At 44.4% G+C, this 18,230-nt stretch overlaps 3 protein-coding genes across 3 annotated transcripts in view; all 3 read right to left on the bottom strand.

Moving 5' to 3' along the window:
• Positions 1 to 18,230, bottom strand: part of LOC131022705 (uncharacterized protein At5g01610-like) — a 213,174-nt gene that overhangs the window by 25,528 nt on the left and 169,416 nt on the right. The gene's annotated exons all lie outside the window — the stretch shown is intronic.
• Positions 12,933 to 16,322, bottom strand: LOC131022992 (uncharacterized). Its single transcript, XM_057952530.1, has one exon. It carries the CDS (start codon positions 16,320 to 16,322, stop codon positions 12,933 to 12,935), a length of 3,390 nt encoding a protein of 1,129 aa, XP_057808513.1.
• Positions 16,926 to 17,891, bottom strand: LOC131022993 (uncharacterized). Its single transcript, XM_057952531.1, has one exon. It carries the CDS (start codon positions 17,889 to 17,891, stop codon positions 16,926 to 16,928), a length of 966 nt encoding a protein of 321 aa, XP_057808514.1.

Genomic DNA, 18,230 nt, shown 5'->3' on the forward strand with positions numbered 1-18,230 from the left:
TGGAGCACGCGCCTCGCATGGTCGGGGGCATAATAGTAAATCTGTCCTCAAACGGGAGATTTTCCCGCTCTTTTAGTGATTCCTCTGGCGAAGACCATTTCTCTGACGAGGATGGCTCTTCTGGTACAGGCCGTTCCTCTGTCAAGGCCCATTCCTCTGACTTCTCTGATGAAGCCCGCTTCTCTGACTTATGCCATTTCTCTGCTCTGCACATATTACTCCTCATCACTATAGCTGCTGGTAGAGTCGAGCACTTGGTAGTTAGGATAGTGGGGTTATATTGTCGAAATTTCGTTTGATTCAAGTAATTTATGATCTTTTATTTATTTTTTTCAATTAGAATTTGAAAGAATGAGTGATAATCGCATGTGGATGTACGCGAGATACAATGATCATTCTGCATTTGAAACGAGGCTTGAGAGTTTCCTTGATTATGCGATAAATCAAACGACGTATACAGATGAAGTAGGTAACATTAGGTGCCCGTGTAAGAAGTGTAACAATGAAGCCTTTTAATCTGTACCTACAGTCAGAAAACATGTTACTAGGCGTGGATTTGTCCACAATTATACAACTTGGGTTTATCATGGGGAAGCACCGATGTGTATGGCGACAGAACATGTTGGACCTAGTAATTACCAAGTAATGGATGAGGATGATGGGTCATACAATAACTACGAAATGATGGTGCATGATCATGTTGGATCTAGTAATTACCAAATGTTTCAAATCTGGAGGAGCCGCCCAATCCTGAAGCTCAACAGATTTATGACATGTTGAACGCGACCGATAATCCATTGTACCCATCCTGTGACACTTACTCACAGTTATCCTGGATGACTCAATTCATGAGCATAAAGGCTGAAAGCCACATGTCATATATTCTCGTTCAATTTATGTATATTTTCAGCATCGTACATAGGTAGTAACATATAACTTTTTCTTTGTATCCAAGGATCTTCGAGGGGGAAATGCGATATGCAAATCCTTCAATCCCCGGAGCGGAGTTAGAGGTTGCATATGATAAAAATTTTCTTGTGTGGTTTAGCCATTATGTAAGATGCGACTTACTTATGTTAAATATACATTTACTTAACTAAAATTGGCTTGCAAACTTAAATTAATGCGTGTAACAGGTGAGTCGTCCATTTAACGACGATTTGAACCCGTATATTAAGTCGCTTGCAGTCGGGCCCTTAAATAAGATTGAAACGTACTCCGGCTATTTTGTGAATGGCTATAGATTTCACATTACTGATCGTGATAGGGACAATGCGACTGTGAACAGTGGAGTTTGCATTAAAGGCTCGGTCTATGACAGAGATGTGCTAGACTTGCAAGAGGTTTGCGTGCTGGAGTATCCAGGGTATCCAATTAAGAAGACAGTCTTGTTCAAATGTGAGTCAGGCAGTTCAAGTGTTTTACTGACCCTATCCCAGTATGAACCAATAAAGAAAAACTAGTGGTCAGCATGCAAGGTCAACGCAAGATCAAAGGTTCAGGTCTCTACTGCCGCATCTAATTCAACATTAGATCAACCGTTCCAAGAAGAGGTTGTTACTATTATATCTACCCACACAACTGTAGACATTGACCAACCACTTCTTGTTCATCCCCTCGGTGGAATCGTCGACATTGAAGATGACGATGAACCAGAAGACGATGATCAACCGTTGACATCTGATGACGACGATAGTGATGATGACAGTAGTGATGGTTAGGGAACATATTGATGATAGACATAATTGTATTTGTTTGGTTATTTGTTTTGGCAATGTATATGAGTTAATTTGTTTGGAATATTTGACAATGTAATTGTTTGTTTGGTTGATGGATAGTGGGGTTATGCTGTCGAAATTTTGTTTGATTCGAGTAATTCATGATATTTTATGTGTGTCAATGCTTATCTAAATCAATTTGAAACAGGTAACATGTCTCATCGTAGAAGTTTATTTGCGTTTGGTCGATCTGGTCGGTCTGATCGGGATGAGCAGCCAACTGATGACACATCTGATGGGTTCGGTCCGCACATTTCTGCGACTCCTGAGACTCCCTAGGCCTCTAGTAGTTCACGGACTAGAAGGCCCATAGGCCCATCAGCTGCCCACATCAGGGCCAACTCGACTAGGGAAGCCGGAAGGATTGTCTTTCAGAGGATGCCTAATGGGTAAGTATTTTAATTTAAATCATAATTTTTTGCATAACAAACAATTCCTTAAATTAGTTTTACACAGTACTTTGATGGAGCCAGTGGGTCTGGCCAAAGCCTGCACTAAAGCATTTAAGAGGGTTGATAACCCAGGCGGGTACACTTAGAGGTTGACTCCCCCGGATGTGAAGGATTCGTACTTTGACGAATTACGGGTATGATTGAATTGATAGTACATAAATTTATCATTATCTATTGTAAAATGTTATATATTAAATTAACTATTTCTTTCAACAGAAAGAGTTTGCTTGGTCGCCTGGGGAAGAGCTTGAGGTAAGGGCTATGTGGGAGCAGAAAGCCAGCAAGAGGTACAGTGACATGATGAGCGACTACAAGAGGAAGCTCAGGGCTAGTATCGATGCAGGTCTGCTGATGGATAGACCCCTCTGGATGTCTGCCGAATTCTGGACAGGACACTAGGCATACTGGAGTCAGGAGGCTGTTCAGGCCGTTTTCCAGCGAGCACGTGCGAACCGGATGTCTGAGCCTGATGGACCCGGTACAGGGATCAACAGGCACGTGGGAGGGTCTCAGTCCACTCGTATCCTGCAGCATAGTCTGGTTAGTAATTATCAAATAAATTCATAAGTAATATATATATATATATATATATATATATATATATATATATATAATATCGCAAATAATAACTTATTTATCTTATATACATGCATGGACAGAGCTTGGAGACTGGACTCCCCCCGGCTGCACAGAACTATAGCACCTTCCTCCGCATCCACATGCGCGAGGATGAAACTTTTCTATCAGCGAGGGATGAGAGACTAGATGTAAGCGTTTAAGTTTAATCAAATATTAGTAATACATAGTGAAATGTATTTATTTTAATACAATTTTGCACTGTTATGTCTGAATTAGGCGGAGATTCGTCGCATTGCTGTTGAGACTGAGCGAGAGGACCGACTGCCTGAGATCTACTTGGAGGTTGTACAGCCCGACAGGTCCCGGCTCTACGGCACTGGAAGTGCCGATTGGAGCCAGGTTAGTAGGGGATCTACTCAAAGCACAGGCACTTCCGCTATGTCTCAGCAGCTGTATGAGACACGGATCTCCACGCTGGAAGAGCGCCTTTAGGCCGAACAAGCAGCACGTGAGGCCGAAAGAGCAGCACGTGAGGCCCTCGAGCAGCTTATGGCTCAATTCGAGGAGTTCATGAGGCGGTCGGGTCAGCTACCTTGAGCAGCACTTCATGTTTTGGACTATTTAATTCATGTTTTGGAACTATTTGTTTGAACTATGTTTTGGAACTAAATTACACTTGCACTTTCTTTTTACATTTATGTTATGTTGAGCAACTATTAATTTCATGTTTTCAAACAACATTACACTTACTTCGTAACAAAGTAATGAATTGAAAATAACGACGTATGAAAATAAATTCAAATTACTTATCTTATAACAAATTAAAATACTTATTTTTTTATAAAAATAAGGACGTATGAAAATAAATTCAAAATACATTACAATTATCAAATTAAAATACTTATGGTGTATAAACTAGATTGATAAAAAAATATAATAATAATAAATTAATAAATAAATACTTTTGTGACATAAAAATAACGACAAAAACGAGCTCGATCCGTAATTAACAGCATCTCATGGATACCATCTCGACATATTATAAGGTTATGAATATATGATTTTGTATATTGAATTAGACTTTAAATGAATTCATAGGTACTATATATATCAATAATACGAGTGTTCTGTACTGGTGACCATTCGAAAGGAACTTCAAAGTTAAGCGTGCTTGACTTAGAGCCTATGTTGCATAGGTACGGGGGTGTGGATGCGGGGGCGATACGATAAGAGTACGGGGATACGGATTTTAAAAAATTATAGGGTGCGATTCGGCAATGATACATCTAATTATTAAAATTTTATGATATATAATGCTTATAAAATATATACAATTTAAATTTTCTTAAATTAATTATATGTAATTTACATTTTATTTTACCCAAAAGTTAAGCATTTTCAATTATATAAGTTAATTGAGCAACAATATAACGATTCAAATATTATTAGTCCAATATATAAGTCACAATTGAAAATAAAATTATCAAAATAACCTTGTGTAGGCCTTTCGTGCACGAGATACGTGAATTTCGCATATGAAATTTGCGAATCCGGTTTATTTTTATAAATTGTTTTAAAAGATACGCCACGTGGCGAATCGGGTGCGAATCCGACGAGAATCCGAGAGAATCGCACCTTAAAAGAATCCGATTCGCCGTACATGCTAATTTTTGAAGAATCCGTGCATTATAGCTTAGAGAACAACTAAGATGGGTGACCGACTGAGAAGTTCGTCTAACTTATGAAATAAATAAATAAATAAATAAATAAATTTCAAAAATAATTATCGGCGGCGTTTTTCCCTCCGGTGAAGTTTACCGACGGCAGCTTGCCGCCGGTAATATGCCGGCAGTTCTCCGCCGTTCACCGACGAATTATAACGGCGGTACCACCGCTGGTAATTACCGGCGATGTGTTTTGCCGCCGATAATTGTGTTACCGACGAGAAATTTACCGGCGGCGATACACCGCCGGTAATGCCGTCGGTAGTTTGTTTTCTGGAGGCCGCCTCGAAATTACCGACGGCAAACGCCGCCGGTAGTCATATGTTTTTTTGCAGTGATATATATATATATATATATATATATATATATATATATATATATATATATATCATTATAGGTTCAAATTAGTTTTATGAAATATCGAGTTCAAATAATTAAATGCTTTGTATAAGATTACATTTAGAATAAATTAAATTTGAAAGAATGGAAGGAGTATCAAACTATCAATTAGACCTTTTACATTTGTAAGAGAATGAATCGTCACTTTTCATTATTCTTGGCCAATTTTCACACTCCTTTTTTAGTTTTATTTTTTTCGTTTGATGTAATTCTTCTATAGAGTAATCTTTTGGCGGATCATTTAGTGTAATGGCACACGTTAATATTATATACTCTATTCGTCCATGAAAATATGTTCCAATTTATCATTTTTATTCATCAACATTTTTTTTAGACGATTCTTTCTGCACTCACTAAATATACAATTAATTTCTCTTTTAGAGGAAACTAGTAAGTGACCCGTCGAAATTCGACGGGATCTATATATGTTTATGAAATTATTAATACATTTTTTATTTCAAGAATTATTTTTCACAAAATAGAGAATTTAATAGAATTATTTTAAAGTAAAAAAAGTTATAATATTTATTTGAAATTGACCTAATTTAAATGTCTTATAAAATTTACATGTAAGCAGAGTTTCGATCGAAAAAATATTAAATGAGAAATTGAAACAATTATTTGAAACATAGCTATATTAGATGTCTGTAGTTTGAACCAATAATTAAAAAATAAGAAAAAAATAAATTAAATAATACTTCCTCTGTCCCAACGAAGACGTTACATATTCCTTTTTGGGCCGTCCCAACGAAGATGCTACATTTCTAAATATAGAAAAAATAAGGGATTTTAATTGCATAATTACAACTAATTAATCACTCCCTTATTACCTTCTCTCTCTTACTTTATCACTTTATTACATTATCTTTCCTACTTATTACTACTCTCTCCTACTTTATCACTTTATTACTCCCTCCGTCCCATTATTGAAGACACACTTTCCATATTGGGTTGTCCCATTAATAAAGACACATTTCTATTTTGGGTAAAAATTAGCTTCAAATTAAAATCTAATTAATCAAACCAAAATCTCTCTCATTTTTCATTTTCTTTGACTCTCACCCCTCGACCTCAATCAAACCAAAATTTCTCTCATTTCCCATTTTCTCCCACCCCTCGACTTCACAGGGAGTCGCCACCCCCATTACCGCCGCCCGCAACCTTAGGTCCCAAATCGCGGTCGCCACTTCCCCAGATTTTCAGCGACTGCACAACCACCTTCTTCGTCTCACTCTTCTCACCCCTTGACTCAACACAGAGGTCGCCACCCCCTACTGCCGCGATTTGAAACCTTAGGCCCCAAATCGCAGTAGCCACTCTTCTTTTTCGGCGACTGCACAACCACCATCGTTCCCTAGCCACCTCATTTGTTTATCTCTCTTCTCGATTGAACAGCACACGACATTCCTTCGTACGCGAATCAACAGTGCGACAACAGCGAGAAGCCTTTGCCAACAACGGCGTCTCTGGTACTCACTCATAGGGGTGAATATATTTTCCAGTGAAGGGGAAGAAATGAGTAAAGGATTGTTTGAAATTGGGGAATTAGGGATTAGATGAAATTGGGTTCGAGAATTTGGCTATCATTTCTCCATTCCCTGCCAATCATCTTCAATCTACTCTATCATAACCAATAATTTCATGGGGTTTTCTCTGTTACCAGAAATTTGACAGCCAATCATCTTCAGTCTACTCTATCAAAACCAATAATTTCATGGGGTCTTCTCTGTTACCGGAAATTTGACAGCATAAATGGGAGATCGATTTTTGAGTTTTCTTTTGGATTTAGTTGTGAGAGAGGAATAATAGGTTTATGAGGGCGATAGAAGGACGTTGGTGTTGGTGGCCGGCGGCGATTCCATCGAGGAAGTGAAGCGGTGCTGCAGTTGCGTATGATTACAGAGGAGATAGAAAATTAATACCCTTTAAAATGCAGTCAATAGGATTTAAATATATTTAAAATCTACACTAAACTCCCTTTCTCTACTCAACACACTATTCAACTAAATATTTCTTAAAACTCATGGCATCCAATTTCATAAATTAGGAAATTATACAATTTACGAAGCATGTTTTGAATCTATGTACACATATTCATGTCATATTCGATTAAAAAATAATTTTATTGCTTGTCATATTCCCAAACTCGTATAGTAATAGCCGCTTACTACCTAATGTTGTTTAAATTTATAAATATTTAAATAATAATAAAATATAAATTATTACAATAATTGATTATATATTCATCTAAAAAAATTGACATTACAAAGTAAAATTAATAAATTTTTAAATAATACAAAAATTAAAATGGATAAAATACGTTTTTTGTCATCTTCTAGGAAACCCATTGTGTAGCATGCTTCCTTATAATTGTCTTTCAGATACATTTTTAAAATCATTGTAACACGTTATCATCTTAAGTTAATATATTTTCTTATTGACGAAGGAACATTGGTGGAGCACTGAATCACCAACATCTAAACTAGAAGGTTGATAATAAATCGGAACCTGAAGGAAATAGACGGACGGATGCTTCTTTCACTCTTCAATGGAACAGTTCTTTACAAACACCAAAACATACAGGTAAAACTTGAGAGAAAAGATCGGTCCCTTCTACTATTACAGATATGCTATTTATAAGAGATGAAGAGGAGAGGGTAAGATTGTCTTTTCCTTCATGGCACGTGCTCGGTACGTCCTTGGCGTCGTTGTCACTGGTGATTGTCCTTGCTCCAACGGCCTTGCAGCTTTTGCCTCCTTCAGAAAGTAGTTGGGAATTCTTCGCTTGCGCCGGCATCTTTAGGTGTTTAAGTCTGCGCTGCCTTCTCCAAGGAGCGCTGGTGCTGCGCTGCTCTCTCGTAGGGTGGCGATGACTGCGCTGCTCCTTCATGGGGTGCCGATCGCTGCGCTGCTCCTTCATGGGGTGCCGATCGCTGCGCTGCTCTCTCAAAGAGGGCGCTAACTGGGATCTCCATTCTTTGTCCTGCACTGTTAGTTTTCCTATTTTGTGCAATAATCATTAAGGCAGTAGATCTTTCATATTGGTAACATATGGAGTACGGGTCGTGTGCTGCGCTGATGAGGACCTTATCCCTCATCAGCTACTCCCCCCCTTATTCTACGAAAAGAAGTAGATTTTCACGTGAATTTTCGTGGATGAAAAGTGTTTGCTTTGAGGTATGGAGGAATGGCCGATATTCGGGAAGGCAGTGAGTGAGCCTGCGCAGGAGGGCTTCATATCGCCGTCTGTGTCGACTGGCATGGTACAGAACTTGTCCCATCGCATTTAATGTGATCTGATGTTTTTGAGTACTTTGTGACGTCCTTCCATGCTTTTATTTTTGTGAGGATGAGATCTCGACCCTTCGTTTTCACCCACCATTCTGGGATGAAATCCTAACCTTCCATTTTCCTTTCGCACATCCCAACCCTAATGATTATTCTCCCTCCCTTCCCTCGATTCAAATTCCCCTCTTATAAATACCCTCCATCACCTTCATCTTCTTCTTCTTCTTCTCCTTCTCCGAACTTCCTTTCAGACTTTTCCGATTTCTCCGATCTCTCGTCGTCCCCAATTTCCTTGTTAGGCTTCCCCTCCGACCATCACTTCTCCTACCAGGTTAGGTTCTCCCTTCCTTCATTATCCCCTGTGGCCTGCTCGCTTCCTCTCGGTTGTGTTGTTGCGTGCTTGTTTTCTTTTTGTTTTGTGTGTTGTTTTGTTTTTTTTTTTTCGTGCGTTCGCCATGGCCACCGTGGGTGCCCGGCAGCAACAAATAAATGAGGCGGATGATATGACATGCCAAGGTTGTCATTTTCCTCGTTCCACCATCTCCACCGCCCAAATGGCGGAAGTACGGGGGTTGTTACGCATTAAGCCGGATGATCGTGAACTGAAAATCCGGATGCAGCGGGAATCCGACGATATGCCTGATGCGGACGGGCAATGGCGCCCGGACACCATCCCTATTTGGTATGCGCAGGTGAAGGCGGGTCTGCGCTTACCCCCTTCCCCTTTTCTTGTGGGAATATGTGAACGATTCGGGATCCCCTTTTTTCAGATCTCCCCTTCTTCTCTCCGTAGGGCCCATATTTTACATATCCTCTGCGCTGCTAATAACTACCCCCATAGTGTAGAGTTGTTTCACCAGACCCACATCCTAAAAAAGACCGATTGTCACTACAACTTTACTGCCAAGCCGAAGATGAATTTGACATTCCTAGGTAATCTTCATTCTATGGATAAGAAATTTCGTGATAAGTATTTCTTTGTACAAGTGCGGAATGGGACTTGGGCGGACTGCGCAGGGACTGACGAGGTGGAGTGGCATCGGATGAAGCACTCCTCTCCCCCAAATAGAAAACCCCTAGGTGACCTAGAAATCGCCTTCATCGATCTCCTGGGCCAAGCCTTTGCTGCCAAAGATTTTGATGTCCTTAAACTAGTCGCTTCTCCCTCTGTCTTGGCTGGGGCTGGCCTCTTCTCCCGTTATCCCCCAACCTCCATCGGTATATTCCAAATGTTTGTATCATCTTTCGTGCTAAAGATTTTCATTTCCTAATCATTCTCCTTCCTGCGCAGGTATGTGGAGATCAGCTGAGCACGGTACCATTGCTTCATTCAGTTTCCTTCCTGATCCTGTTGTTGGGGGAGACACTACCCCGCAGACTGGGTCTGCGCAGCACGTGTCCCCTGAGTCTTTCAATCCTGGGCGGCCCCGTCTGGGTTCGTCTGCTGCTGACATTCAACCTCTTCGACTCCACGACGAAGGTGATGCGAGTTCCGCTGAGGGTACTCGTAAGCGTCGCAAGACTCGACAGGTAGTCTCGTCCAAGAAGAAAAAGGTCCCTGCTTCTGGTGCCGAGAGTAAAGATTCTTTCGAAGCCTTACTCGATGATGTGCCTCGTCAAGCTGCGCCGGCAAGGGAGGGGTCTGACTCCGTTATGGAGATTCCCGGCCCTCGTGCTTTGAAGGATTTGACCGGTCAGGAGTGCCGGTCCCAGATGGAATCGCAGATCGCCTCTGTCGACCTGCGCAGGTACGATGTCATGAACATGGGGGACCTGGCCTTTGACATGTGCCTGGGCGTAGAGCAGGTAAGCTATGCGTGTTTTTGTTTTTGTGACATTACTATTGTGCGGGTATTTTTATTCATCCCCTGGATTGTGATTGTGTCTGCGCAGTTGCGGGTGAAGTGCTTGTCGGCCTCCCGACATATGACCCGGGCAGCCGCTGATCTTCATGAAAAGGAGGGGGAACTCATGGCCTCTCTGGCTGATAATACTGAGTTACGGGAACAGCTACGCCAAGCTCAGGCTGAGCTGTCTCAGATGAAGGTGAAGAAGGAGTCCCTCGAGACTGAGCTCGCTCGTGTGTCCCAGAGCAAGGAAGAAGAACTCAAGGCTCTCAAGCATGAGATGTCGGAGGAGTGCCGGGCAAAGTTGAATCAGATGAAGACAACGATTGCCGATCAAGAAAACCAAGCCTTCATGCGGGGGATACAAGAGTTTCGCCAACAATACTTCCTGACTGCGCGTGGTCAATTGTTCCTGCGCTATATGTTAGAGGATTCCCTTCAAGCTTTCCGCCGTTCCCCTGACATGCTCCTCTTGATGGGGCCTGCCATGCAGTTCTTGGTTAAGGAAGGCAGTCGGCTCGCTCTTGACCAGGTGGGAGCGACGCCTGATCAGCGCAGCAAATTTGACTTTGAGGCTGTACTGAAGCAAGTGGATGACACCAGTCTAAATGGGCTGTTGGGCGTCGATCCTTCCGCCCCTTCGACTCCTGGTTGGTGGCTTCCTGTTTTGGATAAGGCCCTCCAGCTCTTTGCTAGGGATGAGACGAAGGATGCCCTACCTGCGGCGCCGGTGATTCGGTCTCCTTATCTGAATGAGCTGCGCTGCCATATGCGTTCTCCTCGAGGCAACTATCCCGGGGGGAACTTGGTCTACCCTCCTCCAACTTCCTCCTCGGTCGTGCCCGACTCTCAGGGCCAAAAGGGGTCTAGCTCCCGAGCGGCGCAGGGTGGGACGGAAGTTGTGGTAGCAGAGGCTGCGCAGGAGGAGGTTGTGTTTCAGCTGCCGGTGGTGACGGATCCGGTGATCGAGGAGATTGCGCAGCCTGCCTTTGTTGAAGATCCCCCTGTTGAGGAGTTCATCGTGGATCCTCCTTCTTCTCCCCAACGCCTTGACTGACCAACTCCCTTCTATGTTTCTTTTGTTTGTAAAAAGATTGTTCTTTTTGTAGACATTATCCCAATTGTAAAGTTTCTCTTGAACCCATTTTATATAATCGTATGGTTTGATTTTCTTTGAATGCTCTGGATGGTGTTATTTTATTTTATATAACCGTATTTCGTGTTTATCTTCATGACTTCCTACTTCTCTGTAAAAGGCTCGTTGTTGAAATCTGACTAATTATGAATATGATCAGAATTCTGTTGAGTACTTATGTGTTGGGAAAAATGTATGTAAGCAACTATGAAGAATTTTGTTTTAAGATTTTAGCTTTCTATCTTTCTGTCATTTGTGCGGCCATTGTGTATCCCTCTTTTAAGCATCCGCTGTCCCGTTTTCTGCGCAGTCACATCTGCGCGTCCACTATCCCCTTGGTTTGCACAGTCACATCTGCGCGTCCACTACCCCCTTGGTTTGCGCAGTCATATCTGTGCGTCCACTATCCCCTTGGTTTGTGCAATCACATCTGCGCGTCCACTATCCCCTTGGTTTGCGCAGTCACATCTGCGCGTCCACTATCCCCTTGGTTTGCGCAGTCATATCTGCGCGTCCACTATCCCCTTGGTCTGCGCAGTCACATCTGCGCGTCCACTATCCCCTTGGTTTGCGCAGTCATATCTGCGCGTCCACTATCCCCTTGGTCTGCGCAGTCACATCTGCGCGTCCACTATCCCCTTGGTCTGCGCAGTCATCTGCGCGTCCATTATTCCCTTTGAGTGATAGTGCTATTTTCTTTCTTTAGATCCTTAGTGATAGTTTCTCTTGAATAGTTTCCCTCATGATGGTACGCCCTTAAGATGGAACACGGATGGTACACCCCCGCAGAGCGGCCCTCAAGATGGTACACCCTTAAGATGGAACACAGATGGTACACCCCCGCAGAGCGGCCCTCAAGATGGTACACCCTTAAGATGGAACACAGATGGTACACCCCCGCAGAGCGGCCCTCAAGATGGTACACCCTTAAGATGGAACACAGATGGTACACCCCCGCAGAGCGGCCCTCAAGATGGTACACCCTTAAGATGGAACACAGATGGTACACCCCCGCAGAGCGGCCCTCAAGATGGTACACCCTTAAGATGGAACACAGATGGTACACCCCCGCAGAGCGACCCTCAAGATGGTACAAGTTCAGTGTTGGTGTGTGTTTAGGTGTTATGCAAGTAAGAGAAGGTTTCCCTAAACCATGAAATCCATTTTATTAAGATGTCCATGGCCCAAACCTCGTTAAAACCCAGTGGGAAAAAGAGTGTTTGGTCTACATGATGGAAACTGAAAAAGAGTACTTACACGTAAAATTTCTTAAGGTTATTTATGTTCCATGGCCTGGTTAAGGGCCGCCCTCCTTGATCTGCTAGATGATAAGCTCCTCCCCCCAGGACTTCCGTGATAACAAAAGGACCTTCCCAGTTAGCTTCAAATTTTCCTACAGGCTTCAATGCGTCTGCCCGCTTGAGTACCAAGTCTCCTTTCCCAAGTCTGCGCAGCTTTACCTTCTTGTCGTAACCAGCTTTGATGATACTTTTGTATTTTGCCGCCCTCACCTGTGCTTCCTCTCTATGTAGCTCAATCAGATCCAAGTCCAGTCGGCGCAGTTCCTCATTCTGTGCAGTGTCATAGGTAGTAACCCGATGAGATTCCAGCCTTACCTCGGCAGGTACCACAGCGTTCGACCCGTATACCAAAGTGAAAGGAGCCTCTCCGGTTGCGGTTTTCGGACTGGTTCTAAGTGCCCATAACACTGTATCTAATTCCTCAACCCATCATCCCTTGCTTCGTTCGAGTCTCTTCTTGATCCCTTCGCATATGGTGCGATTTGCCAATTCTACCTGTCCATTGGCTTGAGGGTGGGCGACTGACACAAATTTCTGTGTGATGTCCATCCGCGAACAAAAATCTTCGATCTTCTTGCTCGTGAACTGGGTTCCGTTGTCTGAGACCAAAATCCTTGGCACCCCATACCGACAACAGATGTTCTTCCATATGAACTTTTCCACTGTGTTATCATCGATTTTGGTGACAGCTTCCGCCTCGATCCACTTGGAGAAGTAGTCTACGGCAACTATGAGGAAGCACTTGCCTCCCGGAGCAGTTGGTAATTTACCCACAATGTCGATTCCCCATTTGTCGAAGGGATGCGCAGCATGCATGATCCCCATTTCCTCCCCAGGTATGTTGATTTTGGGAGCGTGTCTCTGACAAGCTTCACATTTTTGCACGAAGGCTTTCGATTCTTTGCTGATTCCGGGCCAGTAGAATCCTGCTCTGATTATCTTCCTTGTCAAATCCCTGTGTCCACCGTGATTACCGCAGCACCCTTGGTGGATCTCTTTTAAAGCAAACCGTGCTTCCTCTGGGGCCAGGCATTTCAAAAATGGATGGGTGAAAGACCTCTTGTATAGCTGATCGTCAATGAGACAGTAATTCTCATATTTGGCATACCGTGAGGTATCCTCCTCCATTCGTTTGCCATTTTTCAAATAGTATATGATGGGTGTTCTCCAATCGTCCTTGGTTTCAATGTTGTATACCTGTGCCACCACCGCTCTCTTGGGTTCGAACACCAAGGTAATGTCCTCGCTCCACGTTTGTTCGACTGCACTGGCTACTCTGGCCAGGAGGTCTGCTCGTTGGTTTTCTTCTCTCGGCACTTGTTGTATTTCAAATTTCTCAAACTTTTTCCCAATCTCCTGGACTTTGTCAAAGTAGTGTTTCATTCTCTCTTCTTTTATCCCGTAACCTCCTGTTAACTGTTGTGCCACCAGTTGAGAGTCAGTTTTAATCACTGCGTTGTCGGCTCTGAGTTCTCTAAGTATGTGGGCTGCCCTTAGCACTGCTTCATATTCGGCTTCGTTATTGGATAGTTTATCTTCAAACTTGATAGCGAATTGGTAGATTTCTCCTTCGGGCGCGGTGATGTAGATTCCCACCCCACACCCTTCTTTGGTGACCGACCCATCAACCTGTGCTGTCCACGGTCCCCTCATAGGCCACCTTGTTGCTTCTTGAATGAAGTCCGCCAGTGCCTGCGCTCTAATGGTAGTGCGCGGCTCAAACTCGACTTCGTACTCTCCGAGCTCTATGGCCCATTTCACCATCTTCCCCGCTAGATCCGGTCGCCCTAAGATTTGTTTGAATGGTATTATTGTTCTCACAATGACCTTGTGCGATAAGAAGTATGGCCTCAACTTTCTGGCCGTGATCATGATTGTGTACGCGGTCTTTTCAACCTCAGTATAGCGTAGCTCTGCACCCTGGATGACCTTGCTTACGAAGTATATTGGTTTTTGTTGTCGATTCTCCTCCCGGACCAGCACTGAGCTCAGAGATTCAACTCCCACGGAGATGTATAAGTATAATGGTTCCCCCGGAGAGGGTTTTGTCAACACTGGTAGTTTGGTCAGGTAAGCTTTTAGGTCTTCGAAGGCTCTTTGGCACTCACTACTCCATTCAAACCGACTTCCTTTTCGTAGAACCTTGAAGAACGGGAGACTTCGCTCAGCTGAGCGTGAGATGAACCGACTCAACGCGGTAATTCGCCCGTTGAGTGTTTGGATTTCTTTGACATTCCTGGGTGAGGTCATGTTCAGAATAGCTTTAACTTTGTCATTGTTAACTTCGATCCCCTCCGGTGTTACCCTATAACCCAAGAACTTTCCTGACTGCACCCCGAAGGTGCACTTAGCGGGATTGAGCATGAGTTTATTCTTGCGGACTACTGAGAAGGTTTCCTCCAGATCGGCTACGTGGGAGCTGGCCTTAATGCTGCGCACCAACATGTCGTCGACATATACCGAGATATTTCTCCTCAGCTGCGTCCTAAAAATTTTGTCCATCATACGCTGGTATGTGGCCCCCGCATTCTTGAGGCCGAAGGGCATGCTTTCCCACCCGAAGACTCCTGTGCACACTGCGAAGGCGGTTTTGGCTACATCATCTGGATGCATCCTTACCTGATGATATCCTTGGTATGCGTCCATCATGGACAAGAGTTCACACCCTGAAGTAGCATCCACCAGTTGATCTATTCGAGGGAGCGGGTAACAGTCCTTAGGGCAAGCTGCGTTGAGGTCTCTGTAGTCCACACACATTCTCCACACCTTGACTTTCTTTTCTACCATGACTGCATTAGATATCCATTCGGGATATTGGATTTCCACGATATGTCCTGCCTCTAGGAGGGCTTGGACCTGTTCCCGAATAGCTGCATCCTTCTCTGCGCCAAAGTGTCTTGTTTTCTGTCTGACTGGTTTAACCGTCGGGTCCACATTAAGACGATGTTCGGCTAGCTCTTTGTCTATCCCTTTAAGATCAGAAGTGTTGAATGCGAATACATCCGCGTTCCTGCGCAGGCATGCGGTAACTTCCTTTTGGAGGGTTGGTGCCATTCCCGCTCCAATTCTGGTAGTGTATCCTTCCCTGTCAGGAAAAAGTTCAATGAGCAAGCATGCATCACTCGTGGAAACGAGTGGCTGTTTATCAACTCCATCTCTGAGTTCCATGATTTCTCTGCGTTCGGGGTTTGACGCGGTGACTATCCCCATCTTCTCCTTTCTCTGATCATTAGGTTCCCCCGGGACATTTGCTTGCTTTCGTTTCTGCTTTCGGGTGTTGGGATCGTCTCCAACACTATCATTCTGTTGAGTTAGTGTTTGCACATGACATTGCTTCGATGTAGCTTGATCCCCCCACACCTCCCCAATTCTTCCACCGTCTATCGGAAACTTCATTTTGAGGTAGAATGTGGAAACTACTGCCTTGAAGGTGTTAAGCGCGGGCCGCCCCAAGATGATGTTGTACGTAGGTTTCAGAGCGTCTATGATCAAAAATCTGATTGTTCTGGTTTTATAACCCTGCGATCGTCCCAAGGTGACTGGCAGTTCTACCATTCCGATTGGTACTACTGATTCTCCTGAGAATCCATAGAGTGGTGCATTCGTTGGTTCAACATTGACATCCGAGCCAAGGGCCTTCCAGCAGTTCCAGTACACAATGTTCACCGCGCTGCCTGAGTCCACAAAAACTCGGTGGACCAGGCATCCAGCCACGTCTGTTGAGAAGACTAAGGCGTCATCATGGGGGTACATTAACGGTCTGGCATCTTCCGGGCCAAAGGATATGGTGGGTTCGCTGGCTGCGCTGGTGATAGCCATGACCTTAGAGTTAAAGTGTCCTGTTCTCACAGCCCTGACAAGTTATTTCTTCGCTCTGTTTGATGTAGGCATACCGTTTTCTCCAACGATCATATGAATTTCCCTCTGGAAAGGTGGTCGTTCTGGTGCCTCATTCCTTAATTCTCTTTCCCGCCTGTCGTCTGGGTCGTTCCTTCTCTCCCCCCCGTCACGCCTATGGTTACCCCGGTCACGGTTGTGCCGTTCTCCGTTCATCGCTCTCGGGGGTCCAGTGATGAATCTGTCTAGTCGACCTTGTCTCACCAATATCTCCAACTGATTCATCAGGTGTCCGCAATTTGCGGTTGTGTGCCCATAAGCGTTATGGTATTCGCATAATTGGTCATTTTTCCCTGGTTTGGGATCACCGCGGGTGTAATTCCATGGGGCTCGGAACCAAACTTCATCTTTGACAAGATGGAAAATCTCGTCAGCAGGTCTGTCCAAAGGGTGACGCTCATGTGTATCCCCAGTTCTGTTGCGCCGGTCTGGCTGCGCAGGTCTCGGGGAGGGAGGCCTTGTTTCGACCGCCATGGCTGGCATTCTCGGTGGCAGACCCTTATATGGTATTCTCTGAGAGTGTTTTTAGCCGGGATGCATCCCGTTGTCACCTTTCTTCACGCGGAGTTTATCAGCTTCGGCCCTACGTGCAGCCTTGGCATCCTCCAATTGTAGGTATCCTGGTAATATAGCCATGATGTTGTCGAATTCCTTAGGCGGTGTTATTTGTAATGCGTCGAAAAGGGGACCTTGCTTTAATCCTCGAACGAACGCATAACATTTGATCAATGATTCTGCCTCCGGTGTGTCTAACACGGCCATGTTGAACCTTGTCACGTACTCCCTTAACGATTCCTGTGGTTCCTGTTTGACATCCATCAAAGATATAGCGGTCTTTCCCATTCTCTTGGAGCTAGCAAACTGTCGCATAAACATGAGGTATAAGTCCCCATAAGAGTAGATGGAGCTGCTTTTCAAGTTGTGGAACCATCTCTGGGCCATTCCTGATAAGGTGGTGGCAAAAATTCGGCATTTTATGCCTTCTCCATATTGGTGTAACGATGCTAGGCCCTCGAACCGTGCCATATGTGCTTCCGGGTCAGTTGTCCCATCATAATCGAGAGATACTGGGCGATAATTCACTGGTAAGGGTTCCAGTAAGATCTCGTCTGAGAATGGACTATTGCTTAGTCTTGGCACTTGTCGGTGAGGTGCATTCCTCCTTCTTCCCCCAGATGTGCCCATGGCCCTGCGCTTGTGTGGAGTTTCCCTTCGAGGTTCTTTCTCCTGTTCTTCCGATGAATATGCTTCCTCATCGGAGACTTCATTCCTTACGGTTTCTTGGGGATGCTCTCTCAGTTCCGTTTCTAGGCTCTTCAGCTGACTTTTAAGAAATGATACTCTCTCTTTGAGTCTAGTGTTCTCCCTCTGGGTGCCCTGACTGCACTGTGGAGTAGTGCCGCTTGTAGAGTCGCCTACATCCTCTATTTGGACACTATTAGTGACAAACCTCCTCTTGTTCTTCCCTTGTCCTTCCCCGGTATTTCCCATTCCTTTTTGCGTGACCGGGTGTGATATGTTAGGTAATTCGTGGTTCCTGTCCTGGGTTGGTACTGTGGTGGTTTTCTTGTGTATGATAGGCTCAACTTCTCCCAATGCTGTCAGGGTAACGGGGGGGGGGTTGCATCCCTGCCAGTTGCCGGATTGTGGCATAGTTGAGCATCGTTAGCATTTGCTCAGTGAGCGTGACATTGAGGAGCCCTTGCGTGGAAGTAGGCACCATACCCTCTGGTGCCGAAGTTCTGATCAAAGATTGTGTTGTTCCCGGAGTAGTCCCAGTAGGCCCCGAGGCCGAGTTATTGAAAGTGGTGAAACCTGGCGGTGTGAGTT

This window comes from Salvia miltiorrhiza, chromosome 4, assembly GCF_028751815.1.
Source record: "Salvia miltiorrhiza cultivar Shanhuang (shh) chromosome 4, IMPLAD_Smil_shh, whole genome shotgun sequence".
NCBI lineage: Eukaryota > Viridiplantae > Streptophyta > Magnoliopsida > Lamiales > Lamiaceae > Salvia > Salvia miltiorrhiza.

Excerpts from the sequence above, each read along its gene's own strand:
- LOC131022993 (XM_057952531.1), bottom strand. The coding sequence starts at position 17,891 with ATGGGAAATACCGGGGAAGGACAAGGGAAGAACAAGAGGAGGTTTGTC.
- LOC131022992 (XM_057952530.1), bottom strand. The coding sequence starts at position 16,322 with ATGGCTATCACCAGCGCAGCCAGCGAACCCACCATATCCTTTGGCCCG.